At 34.3% G+C, this 15463-nt stretch overlaps 1 protein-coding gene across 1 annotated transcript; it reads left to right on the top strand.

Moving 5' to 3' along the window:
• The first annotated feature begins 1009 nt into the window (after positions 1-1009).
• On the top strand, positions 1010-2088 carry LOC134851883 (carbonic anhydrase 2-like). The gene has a single exon (XM_063868158.1). It carries the CDS (start codon positions 1048-1050, stop codon positions 2086-2088), a length of 1041 nt encoding a protein of 346 aa, XP_063724228.1. The 5' UTR covers positions 1010-1047.
• The last annotated feature ends 13375 nt before the right edge of the window (positions 2089-15463 follow it).

The following is a 15463-nucleotide window of genomic DNA, read 5'->3' as shown; positions in this document are numbered from 1 at the left end:
TATGAAGACCAAATATGTTTGGCACAGCCTAATCAGTCCGCATGTCAATTTTCATAAAGATCGATCATTGTGAACAGTAACTTTACCAATAAAAAATTGCAGGTGGGGGAGGGGAAAAAGAGCCAACATACTTTTTCTTGATAATCAACATTCAAAAACTGCTCGTTACGCCACAAAGATCGCCCCCCCCAAATGTCGTTAATTTTTTCTTCGGTCGCGGTTAACTTTCTCATGGTCGCGCCGGTCGCGGACACATTGGCTCGGTCCGCGAAGTCTGGAAATACCAAATTTTGGCAGCGGCAGTCTCAAATTATCCCATTTCAGTCGCGGCAGTTTGAAAACACCAAAATTTCGCGGCGACTGTCTGATCATAAAACCACAGGGCTCTTTTTCCTTTCCCCCCCCCCCCACCTGAAGTTTTTCAGTAGTAAAGTTACTGTTCACATTGTCCGATCGTTATGAAAATTGACATGCGGACGAATTAGGCTGTGCCAAACATATTTGGTCTTCATAATTAACCTTGTAAAACCACTCGTTACACTATAAAACTGATGGTCGTGTGAGGTGGGGGGGGGGGGGGGGGGAAGGAAAAAGAGCCAAACACAGAATCTCAACTCGGGTTATGCGAGATTGGGGGGGGGGGGGGGATTACAAGGTGAAGACAAACTAAGTTTCGAAATACTCGAAAAACTTCATCGGTCAGCATGCCTATTTTCACAGCCATCGGACGAGGTAAAAAAAGGTTTTCCCAAAAATTTTTTTTGAAGGTGGTAGAAAAGAAAAAGAGTCGAGTTTCTATCTCGAGGTCTTTTAAAACTTCAAACTGGTACTCAAAGTTAGTGTAAAAAAATTGAAGATTTTTTTCCAAATTTATTCAGTTCTGACAATTTAGGCGCCTTAATCAAAATGTGATCAGGTGCATTTAATCAGGTGCATTTTAACGCACGTGCCAAGTTTCTATTTTGCGGCAACAACGCAGTAGTTTATAGAAGTCATTTAAACTGTTGTAACTAAGTAACTATTTAAAAGTGTCAATTTGAATCAATTATGGCTGAAGAAACTCAACCGATTGAATTTTCATACTCCAAACAAGATGAATGGGCCGGCAAATGCGGCATGGATTGTGACACCGCAAAACGACAGTCACCTATTGACATCCCGAAATCAACCGCGTCAGTAACTGATGACGGGAGACCTCTATTGCAACTGAATCAACACAAGAAAACAATCTGGACTCTTAAAAACACCGGTACAGCGGCTGTCATGTCAATCAATAAGGAGGCCGACCGTCCGATTCTGACTGGGGGAGCTTTGAAAGGGGAGTACAAATTCGATCATTTCACTTTTCACTGGGGCGCAAAAGAGGGTGAGGGAAGTGAGCATTCCTACGATAAGGCAAATTTCGATGGCGAGATCCATTATCAGTTCACACTGCAAGGAGATCCGGCGGAAGGAGAGGATCCGGTTGTGATTCTGTGCCTCAATATGAAAATGAGGAGCGACGGAGGGAAGACGTCAATGATGGGGATCCAGGAGAAACTCGGTGAGATCAAAGAGTTCCAGGCGTCGACCGAGATCCCGAACAGTGACTTTCTGAGAGTGATCATCGCTTGCTTCACTGATAGTGACTACTTCCAGTACCAGGGATCCCTTTGTCATCCGCCTTGCACTGAGAACGTCACCTACATTGTTTTCGAAAAACCAGGAGAGTTTTCAAACATCATGTTCGAACACTTTCGAGAGATGAAAGGATCTGATGGCGAACCAATCAAATCCAATCACCGCGAGAAGCGATTTGAGCTGGGTGACCGAGCAGTTACTCGAACAAAGCATGTAAGACGAAAGAGGTCGGATATGAAGTCGGGAACAAAGGCCGAAGAAGTCGCTCCAGCGGAACCGGGAGCGCCTGAAGAAGAGAGTAAGAAAGTGGGCGAAGATGAGAAACCAGCTGAAACGAAACCCGAAGGTGAAGAAGAACCGAAACCAGAAGCCGAAGAAGCGAAGCCCGAAGACGAAGAGAAAAAGCCCGAGGCTGAGAAAAAGGAAGAAGAAGAAGAAAATAAGGAAGATAAACCTGCAGAAGAGTAGAAGAGAGTTTTTGATTTGAATTTATAATAGTTTGTAATAGTCTCAAATTTTTTTTTACTGTGGCTAGGATATATATAAAAGTTAAACACCAAGTTAAAAAATGGTTTCGTCTTAGCTTTTAATTTTTAGTTTATAGTTTTTTCAGCCCTATTTCTCGACTTAGCATCACTTTTGAAAAGCCTGAGTCCGCATGCCAATTTCTATAGTTGGTTTAGTCCGAGCAGTCGTACTTTGTGAGACGAGGCTTAATGATAAAAAATCAGGTAGAGTAGGGTAGGGGGGAAATCTATGGTGAATAGAATTTGTGTCCCAGACATTTGCGTCCGTGGCAAAACTGTCCTGCTATGAAGCTATAAAAATTTACCAGACATTTGTGTCCCAGGCGAAATCATTCGAAACTGTTTTCTGTGATTTGACCTCGTGATCTTTAATGTTTTGATGTTTTGCATCCATTTTGTTGTTCTACAATTACATTCTATATGTACCAGTTAACCAGAGAACTTTCAAAGCAAGACCGAATTTTGAGAAATAACTAATTAAATTACATAACGCAATTAGCCGACCGCTGAAATCATTGATTTCAAGATCAACAGATCGGCAGTTCAAACCTCGGTTAAAAAAATCTAACTTTGTACAACTCTCGCAACTCTGACTGTCAATGTCAAATCTTGGGTTTTCACAAGTTACATTTGCCGCCGTCATTGTAATTATCTTCAAAATAATTGGAGATCCGTTAAGCTGTCGCGGGGCATGTCTTCCGGAGTTCTTCAAAAGCAGTGGGAAACGTCACACACTGTCAAGGAAGCGGGGAAGTAATTTTTTTGCATAAAACAATAGGTTTTATCTGCATTTTTCCTCAAAATTTTTTAATTCGATAAAATTTGATATATTTTGATTTAAGACATATTTTATGTAGCGTTCTGAAGATCAAAAGCAATGCTCAAAATTGCTGCAAACATGCTGAAACATCGGAAGATTCAGCTAAAACCATGAAGTATAAGTCATATTGATTTAGTAAATGTCCAAACTTTTCCACTTTAAGTAATATTAGCTAGTTTTCTGTCCAGGTTCATGTAACACTAGTTAACAACAACCATTCAAATGCTCAATAGACATACACATTGAATTTTTCAGAGCAACGGTCATGAATCAATTTTTCTTCAGATTTTTGTCGAAAATTAACACAAACTTATACAAGAAGGACAAAACTGAAGCGATGTGACTAATTCTATTGAAAATAGAATTAATAAGCAAGGTAAAATAAGCACTGCAAAGTGCTAAAAAAAATTTGCGCTATGTGTAATTTCAGGTTAATGGATAATATTAGCTATTTCAAAGCAGCTTATTCTGATTGTTTGCTTCAAGACTACAATTTTTGTGACCATTAGTTATCATTTTTTTGCAATAACAGTCTTAAAGTCGCCTTATATCGTTCTCAGAATTTTCTCTAGAAAATTTATCTCAGAAATTTCTCAAAAAAGTTTAGAAGAAAGAGAGTTGAAGCTATTTGAAATAATCGAAAAAGAATATAAGAGTATTTGTAATTGGTAAAAATTTAATAAAAAATGTTTTATTTTGTAAGGCTTCGGGAAAAAAACAGGAGTTAGATAACTGATGACTATTTAAGCAGCTAAAATTTTCCTACAGCATGACTTTCTTGGGAGTTTCTTCACTGAAATATAAATGAAAGTATGTAGTGAAACACAGTCCCTAAACAATGTTTACCTAAATCCTTATCAAAGTTTGCGTTATACCTAATTTTAACTAAGAAATACAATTGGGATACAATTATGTCAACTGAATATTTTTTATGAATCTGAATCATTTTTTATCAGCAAAAAATTCTTAAAGACTGCCCATATTTCTAAGTTAAAAAATGAAGCTAACCAAGACAAAAAAATCAAACAAGCTAACCAGAGCTATGTATCCAATTGATTCCTTTCAAGTCATTTATAATATCCATAATTAAGGCCGAGAAATTTCACATTTACACAGTTTATTGAAAATTGTCTAGAACATTGTCAAACTCTAGTTTTTTTCTACAAGGGACTTTTATGTTTTTCGTTTTTCAAAAATAAGGAGTTTTATGCAGATAAAACAACTTGTTGATTTCATTTTCATACATCTTCCAAAAACATCTGTGAGCTTGAAATGCAAAATTGAAGGTTAATTAGTCGAAAAAAACTGTATAAATTAACCTTTTTTTCTAAATCGCTTTCTACTACAAAACAAAGTTAGCACTAACAAATTTTTTGCTAAAAAATTCTTGAAAACAATTTTTTATGGACCAGATTAAGATATGTTTTTGTTTTAAAGTTCAATTTTCAGACCAAAAACGTGCATGTTTCATCTTAAAAACTCAAAATTTTTTGAAAAATCAGAGTATTCTTTTTTATGTCCATTTGAAAGGAAAAATTTTAAATTCGTTGATAAACAGTGGAAATTAATCAGAAGTTTGAATGCAACCATTTTATTAAAACGCTTTTTAATTTAGGTTATTACAAAAAGTTCGCTTGTTTTTTATTTTAGACAAAGTTCGATGATTTTTGGAAACCTTAGTTGTTTCACACAGTCTGATTTTCTGGAAAACTTTCACAAATACTAGAATACGCCAATAACTCTATGGAGGTTGTTCGAAAAAATTACCATATGGCGATGCGTGTTTGTCTTTTATAGAAATTGCTCATTGCACCTTAACTACCATAATTTTTTGAAGATAACTTCGAGCAGAAGAACAAATAGAGATGACGTGCTTCTTTTTGATATGGAAATTCACTTGCTATATGCATCAAAAATGTATTTTGGCCACTCAAAAACGCCACACCGCTTATAAGGCTTTGACGCCTCTTTACGTGTTTAGTCTCTATCACACTGAAGACATGCAACTCTTTTGTCTCTACTCAGTGACAGCACTTTCAAGAAAATGAAGCAGAGGTAAACTTTAATGGGAGACCCATGAAAACCCAACTTCTTAGATGGGAGGTTATTTCTTTTCTAAATGTACAAAAAAAATGAATGAAGGTAGTTATACAATTGTTGGTATTTACTTATGTTATCAACCAATCAAAATCGAGCTTTATTTAAAAAATGAGTTATTGCCTATTTTGAAATCAAACAGTTAGAATCAAGCTTTTTTGTCAGGAATTTCATATTTAAATGATATCAACTAAGCAGACTTAATAGTTTGGACTAAGGCAATTTTTTTGCAATTCACAGCATACAATCAGAAAAAAACTAATGAAGATATGACTCTTCAAAAATTTTCAGGTTGAAAAAATTCGTGTAAAATTTCAACATCAGTCAAGCACATTGCTTTTTGAAGCTTTCAAAAACTAAAATTTAATTTAACTATTTGAATTTACTGGGTAATCTTGATAAATGAGGTTCACAAATGACAATTGTTTTCTACATCTTTGATATTCATTAATAATTTCTTATTTTTCAATCATTTTTTCGGTTCGCTTTATTTCAAACTAGTGAAAAAAAACTGAGAAGATACTAAAAAATACCTTTTACTATTTGGTATATAGTAGCATGTACAACAACAATTCTAATAAATGTGAAAAATCGATGAAAGATTTACTAACAAATGGAGAACATTGAAAAAGTAGTCAAACTGATTTTCTGTATCTCGAGTTTTTGCTTTGGATACTTTTCCATTGGTTTATTACTTAATGATTGACCACTCAGTTTCAAATAACTTTTGTCAATTTTGCCTACCTTGATTTTTTGAAGATAACTTTGAGCAGAATAATGAATAGCGATGGCGTGCTTCTTTTTGATACGAAAATTCATTTGCTATATGCATCAAAAATGTATTTTGGACACAATCGAAAACGCCACAGTGCTTGTATCGCCTTGACGTCTCTTTACGTTTATAGTCTCTATCACACTGAAGACATGCAACTCTTTCGTCTCTAATCAATGACAGCAATTTTATTTAAAAAATGAAACAGAGGTAAATTTTAAAAAGGCTTGCTATTGTTTAAGAAATGGGAGACACATGAAAACCCAATTTTTTAGGTGGGAGATTATTTCTCATTTAAATATATCAAAGCAAATGAATGAAAGTAGGTATACAATTGCTTTGACCGATTTTTCCGTCAATCAAACCAGAATGATATCAAATGAACTTTCTTGGTGTAACTAAAATGAAAACAAACCGCGACCAGAGTCGACTTTTCTATTACTTTCAGAAACTTCAACATTTATGATAAGAGCCAATCAAACTCGAGCTTGATTTAAAAATGAGTTATTACCCAATTTGCAATCAAACAATTAGAATCAAGCTTTTTGCAATGAATTTTTTATTCAATTGATATCAACCTAGCAGACTTGATAGTTTGGGTTAAGTTAAACTTTATTATAATTCACATCAAGCAATGAGAAGAAACTATTAAAAGAAGCGACTCTTCACTAAATTTCAGATTAAAAAATTCGTCAAAAATATCACAATTAGACAATCATATTGTTTTTGAAGCTTAGAAAAATGAAATTTAATTTAACTATTTGAATTTAATGGGAAACCTTGATAGAAGAAGTTCTCAAATGAAAATTGTTTTCATTGTCCTCGAAATTTTTAAATAATTTTTTAATTCTCAATCAATTTTTCGATCTGTTTTATCTCGAACTAGTGAATAAAGAAACTGAGAAGATGCTAAAAAAATACCCTTTTCTATTTTGTATACAGTAGCATATACTATGTCATACACCTTAATACAGATTGCCAGCTGCCAATCCATTCTTCAGTCTTTAACAAAAATGAGTTCCAATATTGGAACAATGCCAAGTTTTTGTTTCTTTGAAACCAGTGATTGTTTCTTCTTCTTTTTCAGAAAAATAGACTTGCTGTTGCTTCTCGAGGTGACACAATACATTTGTTTTGAATGATTTTTAGAATGGTTCACAGTAAACGTTCACTTTGTAGGGTTTCTGGGACCAAGCAAATTACCGATTTTTCGTTTGATTATTCAAAAACTCAAAACAATAGCAACTAGCCTCTTTTTTAGTACATTTTTGTGAAAAGAACTGATCAGATGAACAAATGTGAAACTGATGATCTTACAACTAGAAGAAAGTGGAAGCGTTTTTTAATGCTCATCATTTTGATAACCCGTAAACTACCCAAATGAAGTTTTATGCTTGAATTTTACAAGACTGAAAGGTGTATTTTTTCCTTTATACATCAACAATTATTTGTAAAAACCTTTCTTCCAGATGACAGCTGTTATGTTTTTATTACCTGTTGTAAAACTTTGAAAACTTTTTCCCTTTCTTAATACAAATCCTGCTGATTTTCTACAGCGTAAATTGAAACATGGAGCCCAACATGCACACCCTAGCTGAGCTCTTGCATATACAACTCGGAGCTCAATCGTTCCTTTTAGTCATACAATGCAGAATCTCCTTTTCCCTTTATATTAGTTTCGTTATCCGACTATATTTCAGAGGGTATTTTTTTGGCGTGCATAAAATTCTCAGCATCCAAAATACACGAATCAACCGGTCAATACATCGGATTTTGATAGGGCAAGTTATGTCGTCTTCCTATGAAACTAGTTTGGGACACAATTACCCGAAACCTTCAATTGCTTCTGTAAATTCAATTGTTTGAAGAAGGGTTCGATAAAAACTATGAACTAAAAAAAGAAATAGGGCGAACTTGTCTCACATCGCGATGAAATTTGAAGCTGCTTGACAAAAATTTGATTTATCTCAGTTTTTGAAACTAGAGACAAAGTTTCAATAGCTCTAACGGAAAACTCGTCCAGATTAATATCTTTAGAAAATTTTGATGAGAAGTTATGTGCCAATTTTGTCAATTGCCTTAAAAAAGTCTTATTTTACTGCACATGAATCCCGGTTAGCTTATCGTTCTGGAGTAAATTTTTTTTTCAAGTTTTCCTTTTGATGCGTGCATTTGTTTTCCAGGCAAGTACGCATGCTGATGGTTTTTTACATTTTGCAAATGTCTTTTTCAATTTTATTACAAATTTTATGGGCTAAAGTTTTCGCGTTGGTATTCCAAAGAGTAATCGGGCAAAAATCTTGTACTGCTCTGGCATTTTCAGATTTCGGGAGCAAATTGGTTTTTGCTAAATAAAAAAACTTGAATTTACTTGACATTTTTCGATAAGTGAGTGTAATCTTTGAAGAGTAAAAATGACAATCTACGACCTGATTGTTGAGAACCTCATCTTTTGTTATTTAACGATTGAAGTTGCTTCACTGTTTGTTTTAGTTTCATTCAACAAAAGTTTGGATGGTTATATTCCGACCTTCTTTCCTTCGACATTTTCGCAACCATGACAAGCTTTATCATTTGTTGTTTCGTCATCGTTTTAGTTGTCGCTGGCATTATTGGCATTTGTGTTTTTGCAGACATATTAACGGTTTGTTGGTTTCCTAAATTGCACCAGTCATCATGATGATTTTTTTGTTGGTGTCCAGAGATCTTGTGTTTTTGACATTCAAGAAGTGAAGGTATGTGAAAAGAGTTTTCTGAGCCTTTTCACTGTTTAAAGGTTTCAATGAGAAAATTGTTGGGGAGGGTGCAAAATATTTACATTTTGCGGACTGGGCATAGTTACTAAGGATGCCGTGAAGGTTAGTTGTTTTAATACAGCAACTAAATTAAGGAATTTACTGACATATGTATGGATTGCACATATGTTGTATGTCTCCTTAAGGAATGATAATAGGAGTACTATAAAGTTAGGCCTTGGGTATAAGACAGTCAAACTTTCAAGGATGTATTAGGTCTATCCTAAAAAAGCTAATAAATCAATTTTAAATTGAAAAAAAAATAGTGATCGGAGGAATATCTTAGGGAGGATAATTTTCTACCTTGAGATAAAAGTAGTATTATTATCGTTGAAACGTTCACTGCAATTTTTGTTGTAGATTTTTGAGAAACCAGTTGTTTAAGCAAACTTCCTAAGATTTTGATCAAATGACTTTCTTTGTATGGCGACGAAATTTTGAAAGAAATTGCAGAAATTGTTGTTTTCGGATTTGATGTTCTATGTAAGATCTAGAAGATTTTCCTACAAACCTCATCTTTTGTTATTCAACGATTGAAGTTGCTTCACTGTTTTTTTTTAGTTTCATTCAACAAAAGTGTTATCTAGATGTCAATTTAAAAATCAACAGTCATAACTCAGTTTTTTTCAATCTCTAACGGCTTTTTCTAACGGGTTTCTCCTGGCTGGCGGGCTGCGCATGTTGTGCCTACGAGGTCAGCGTAGAGTCTCCTCCTGGACAGCTCATTGGATACGTCCGACAGGAGTGAGTAGAATAAAAATATTGACGGATATTCTATCGCCTCGCCCAACGAGACAGAACATCACCTTTCGGTGCAACCCGGGTCGAGGTGCTCACTTTATATTTCGACCGTCTCGACCAAGGATTTTTCACCAGTTTTTCCCCTAATCCATTGGATCTATGATCACCTATCTACAAAACATTATTTTGGCATTACTTGAGCCGCAAAAAAGTTGGGTTCTTGGCTAGTAAACGAGAAGCTCCTTGAGTTACTAACGGTTACTAACGGTTTCCAAGATAACTGTAGTATGACCAGCCATTAACAAAAAAAATTAGACAGAACATAGACTGGCAGTGTTAATGACTTGGCCCTCAAATAATTACAAAGTGAGATTAAACCTCGATGTTTTTGAAATTGAGAACTCAACAATAGATCAATAACTTTGACTTTTTGAGAAGTGTAAAACAAGTTACCACATATTTTTCTTTCCTTGACGGTTTTATAGGGTGATAAATCAGGTATAGAAAGCACTTCACTTTAACTCATGGTAATCATCATTTGAGTCTGTTTGCAAAAATTTTCGATTAAGCAAAACAACTGGTCAATACATCGGATTTTGGTAAGGCAAATTATGTCGTCTTCATATGAAACTAGTTTGGGACACAATTAACCGAAACGTTCAATTGCTTCTGTAAATTCAATTGTTTGAAGACGGGTTCGATAAAAACTATGAACTAAAAAAGGAAATAGGGCGACCTTGTCTCGCATCGCGATGAAATTTGAAGCTGCTTGACAAAAATTTAATTTATCTCAGTTTTTGAGTCTAAATACAAAGTTTCAATAGCTCTAACGGAAAACTCGTCCAGATTAATATCTTTAAAAAATTTTGATGAGAAGTTATGTGCCAATTTTGAAATCAAATGAAACCTTGTAATTATCCAGTAAATTCAGATGTATATTTGTAGCATTTGATATTTTTGCTTCTTGAATGCACAAAACGAAACCAAAAAATTTTTTCGATACTTGAAATTTTTCGATAAGTGAGTGTAATCTTTGAAGAGTAAAAATGACAATCTACGACCTGATTGTTGAGAACCTCATCTTTTGTTATTCAACGATTGAAATTGCTTCACTGTTTGTTTTAGTTTCATTCAACAAAAGTTTGGATGGTTATATTCCGACCTTCTTTCCTTCGACATTTTCGCAACCATGACAAGCTTTATCATTTGTTGTTTCGTCATCGTTTTAGTTGTCGCTGGCATTATTGGCATTTGTGTTTTTGCAGACATATTAATGGTTTGTTGGTTTCCTAAATTGCACCAGTCATCATGATGATTTTTTTGTTGGTGTCCAGAGATCTTGTGTTTTTGACATTCAAGAAGTGAAGGTATGTGAAAAGAGTTTTCTGAGGCTTTTCACTGTTTAAAGGTTTCAATGAGAAAATTGTTGGGGAGGGTGCAAAATATTTACATTTTGCGGACTGGGCATAGTTACTAAGGATGCCGTGAAGGTTAGTTGTTTTAATACAGCAACTAAATTAAGAATGTACTGACATATGTATGGATTGCACATATGTTGTATCTCTCCTTAAGGAATGATAATAGGAGTACTATAAAGTTAGGCCTTGGGTATAAGATAGTAAGATAGTCAGTCTTTCAAGGATGTATTAGGTCTATTCTAAAAAAGCTAATAAATCAATTTTAAATTGAAAAAAATATAGTGATCGGGAAGCTCCTTGAGTTACTAACGGTTACTAACGGTTTCCAAGATAACTGTAGTATGACCAGCCATTAACCAAAAAAAATTAGACAGAACATAGACTGGCAGTGTTAATGACTTGGCCCTCAAATAATTACAAAGTGAGATGAAACCTCGATGTTTTTGAAATTGAGAACTCAACAATAGATCAATAATTTTGACGTTTTGAGAAGTGTAAAACAAGTTAACACATATTTTTTTTTCCTTGACGGTTTTATGAGGTGATAAATCAGGTATAGAAAGCACTTCACTTTAACTCATGCTAATCATCATTTGAGTCTGTTTGCAAAAACTTTCGATTAAGCAGAACAACCGGTCAATACATCGGATTTTGGTAAGGCAAATTTTGTCGTCTTCATATGAAACTAGTTTGGGACACAATTACCCGAAACGTTCAATTGCTTCTGTAGATTCAATTGTTTGAAGAAGGGTTCGATAAAAACTAGGAACTAAAAAAGGAAATAGGGCGACCTTGTCTCACATCGCGATGAAAATTGAAGCTGCTTGACAAAAATTTAATTTATCTCAGTTTTTGAGTCTAAATACAAAGTTTCAATAGCTCCAACGGAAAACTCGTCCAGATTAATATCTTTAAAAATTTTTGATGAGAAGTTATGTGCCAATTTTGTCAAATGCCTTAAAAAAGTCTTATTTTACTGCACATGAATCCCGGTTAGCTTATCGTTCTGGAGTAAATTTTTTTTTCAAATTTTCCTTTTGATGCGTGCATTTGTTTTCCAGGCAAGTACGCATGCTGATGGTTTTTTACATTTTGCAAATGTCTTTTTCAATTTTATTACAAATTTTATGGGCTAAAGTTTTCGCATTGGTATTCCAAAGAGTAATCGGGCAAAAATCTTGTACTGCTATGGCATTTTAAGATTTCGGGAGCAAATTGATTTTTGCTAAATAAAAAAAATTGAACCAAAATCGAACATATTTAACCGTGAAAGTCTTGTACAGCCGAGATGTATGGCCTAGTGGTTCAGACGAGCTCTTCAAATTCAATTTACTTGAAGCCCAGTGAATTTCATCTTCATCTTGAAAAGTATTTGAAAAACTTCTAAAAATTAATATCGAAATTGATTAAGATTATCCTCATCCGTGTGATAAACGTTCTGATCCACTTGAATTTGCTTAATTGAGTTTATTGTGTTATTTGAGGTCCATTGACTAAAAAATTTACGAACACCCTTATAAGTGTAACTGAGAGTTTTCTGATTTTTTTGAAAATCTGAAAAAAATTCCTCTGAGACCCTTTGAAGATGTTCCAGCATCAATTGATTTTTTTCAACTAAACTCGGATTCGGAACTTTTCCGCTGTAAATGCAATCTCTGACAAAAATTTCATTTGATACTTCAAAATTTTGAGTTCTTTCTGATCTTTCCTTCAGACGAATCAACTTCAGAAAGTCGTGAAAATTTTGCTTAAAGTTTTCGTAACTTTTAATGATACATTTTCGTAAAAAAAGGGGTAATTTTTACGAATTAAACTGGCGTTGTTTTTTAAAATTTTATCATTTATTTTCCAGTAGCTAGGGCCGCGCTAACACAAGTTTGATGGTTTTACGAAATCGTGGAATAGCAAATGATCAGATATTGATGTTTGAGTGCTTTGCGCAGAGTCATACTCAGTTTCAAAATTCATACAAACATAATCGAAGCTCACAAAGGTTTTATGTTGCTTGTCATTATAAGAACAATCCCAAAAATCAATCTTGAGTGCGAAATCTACAGAGCCAAATCAGTCAAGAATTTGTTCTTTGACTTTGGTAAATCGTTTTAAGCGTATATCGTTTAACTTGAGTAATGAAGAATTGTTCGATTTGTCGCAACTGAGTGCATTTAAATTTCCGGTCACGATAGCTTTAGATTGATTGGGTAAAAATTGATGCTTAATTTCACAGGAAATTCAAAGTTGCGTGGAAGGAAATCGGGTTTGCATAAATGTTGATAACAAACCAATCAAGTTTGACAAAGTTCAACTTTTGAAAACATGTACTTGAAGCACTTGTTCTTGCAGGACTCAAAGTTGATGACCATATTGTTTAAAAACCTTCAGAAATATTTGAACCCGATATGAAATCAAATGAAACCTTGTAATTATCCAGTAAATTCAGATGTATATTTGTAGGATTTGATATTTTTGCTTCTTGAATGCACAAAACGAAACCGAAAATTTTTTTCGATACTTGACATTTTTCGATAAGTGAGTGTAATCTTTGAAGAGTAAAAATGACAATCTACGACCTGATTGTTGAGAACCTCATCTTTTGTTATTTAACGATTGAAGTTGCTTCACTGTTTGTTTTAGTTTCATTCAACAAAAGTTTGGATGGTTATATTCCGACCTTCTTTCCTTCGACATTTTCGCAACCATGACAAGCTTTATCATTTGTTGTTTCGTCATCGTTTTAGTTGTCGCTGGCATTATTGGCATTTGTGTTTTTGCAGACATATTAACGGTTTGTTGGTTTCCTAAATTGCACCAGTCATCATGATGATTTTTTTGTTGGTGTCCAGAGATGCTGTGTTTTTGACATTCAAGAAGTGAAGGTATGTGAAAAGAGTTTTCTGAGCTTTTTCACTGTTTAAAGGTTTCAATGAGAAAATTGTTGGGGAGGGTGCAAAAAATTTACATTTTGCGGACTGGGCATAGTTACTAAGGATGCCGTGAAGGTTAGTTGTTTTAATACAGCAACTAAATTAAGGAATTTACTGACATATGTATGGATTGCACATATGTTGTATGTCTCCTTAAGGAATGATAATAGGAGTACTATAAAGTTAGGCCTTGAGTATAAGATAGTCAATCTTTCAAGGATGTATTAGGTCTTTCCTAAAAAAGCTAATAAATCAATTTCAAGTTGAAAAAAAAACATAGTGATCGGAGGAATATCTTAGGGAGGATAATTTTCTACCTTGAGATAAAAGCAGTATTATTATCGTTGAAACGTTCACTGCAATTTTTGTTGTAGATTTTTGAGAAACCAATTGTTTAAGCAAACTTCCTAAGATTTTGATCAAATGACTTTCTTTGTATGGCGACGAATTTTTGAAAGAAATTGCAGAAATTGTTGTTTTCGGATTTGATGTTCTATGTCAGATCTAGAAGATTTTCCTACAAACCTCATCTTTTGTCATTCAACGATTGGAGTTGCTTCACTGTTTTTTTAGTTTCATTCAACAAAAGTGTTATCTAGATGTCAATTTAAAAATCAACAGTCATAACTCAGTTTTTTTCAATCTCTAACGGCTTTTTCTAACGGGTTTCTCCTGGCTAGCGGCTTGCGCATGTTGTGCCTACGAGGTCAGCGTAGAGTGTCCTCCTGAACAGCTCATTGGATACGTCCGACAGGAGTGAGTAGAATAAAAATATTGACGGATAATCTATCGCCTCGCTCAACCAGACAGAACATCACCTTTCGGTGCAACCCGGGTCGAGGTGCTCACTTTATATTTCGACCGTCTCGACCAAGGATTTTTCACCAGTTTCTTCCCTAATCCATTGGATCTATGATCGCATATCTACAAAACATTATTTTGACATTACTTGAGCCGCAAAAAAGTTTCCAAGATAACTGTAGTATGACCAGCCATTAACAAAAAAAAATTAGACAGAACATAGACTGGCAGTGTTAATGACTTGGCCCTCAAATAATTACAAAGTGAGATTAAACCTCGATGTTTTTGAAATTGAGAACTCAACAATAGATCAATAGTTTTGACTTTTTGAGAAGTGTAAAACAAGTTACCACATATTTTTCTTTCCTTGACGGTTTTATAGGGTGATAAATCAGGTATAGAAAGCACTTCACTTTAACTCATGGTAATCATCATTTGAGTCTGTTTGCAAAAATTTTCGATTAAGCAAAACAACTGGTCAATACATCGGATTTTGGTAAGGCAAATTATGTCGTCTTCATATGAAACTAGTTTGGGACACAATTAACCGAAACGTTCAATTGCTTCTGTAAATTCAATTGTTTGAAGACGGGTTCGATAAAAACTATGAACTAAAAAAGGAAATAGGGCGACCTTGTCTCGCATCGCGATGAAATTTGAAGCTGCTTGACAAAAATTTAATTTATCTCAGTTTTTGAGTCTAAATACAAAGTTTCAATAGCTCTAACGGAAAACTCGTCCAGATTAATATCTTTAAAAAACTTTGATGAGAAGTTATGTGCCAATTTTGAAATCAAATGAAACCTTGTAATTATCCAGTAAATTCAGATGTATATTTGTAGCATTGATATTTTTTGCTTCTTGAATGCACAAAACGAAACCGAAAAATTTTTTCGATACTTGACATTTTTCGATAAGTGAGTGTAATCTTTGAAGAGTAAAAATGAC

The sequence above is a fragment of the Symsagittifera roscoffensis genome, chromosome 7 (assembly GCF_963678635.1).
Source record: "Symsagittifera roscoffensis chromosome 7, txSymRosc1.1, whole genome shotgun sequence".
In the NCBI taxonomy this organism is placed as follows: domain Eukaryota; kingdom Metazoa; phylum Xenacoelomorpha; order Acoela; family Convolutidae; genus Symsagittifera; species Symsagittifera roscoffensis.
The sequence above is the reverse complement of the archived record's forward strand: the minus strand, read 5'-3'. Positions and strand labels throughout refer to the sequence as shown.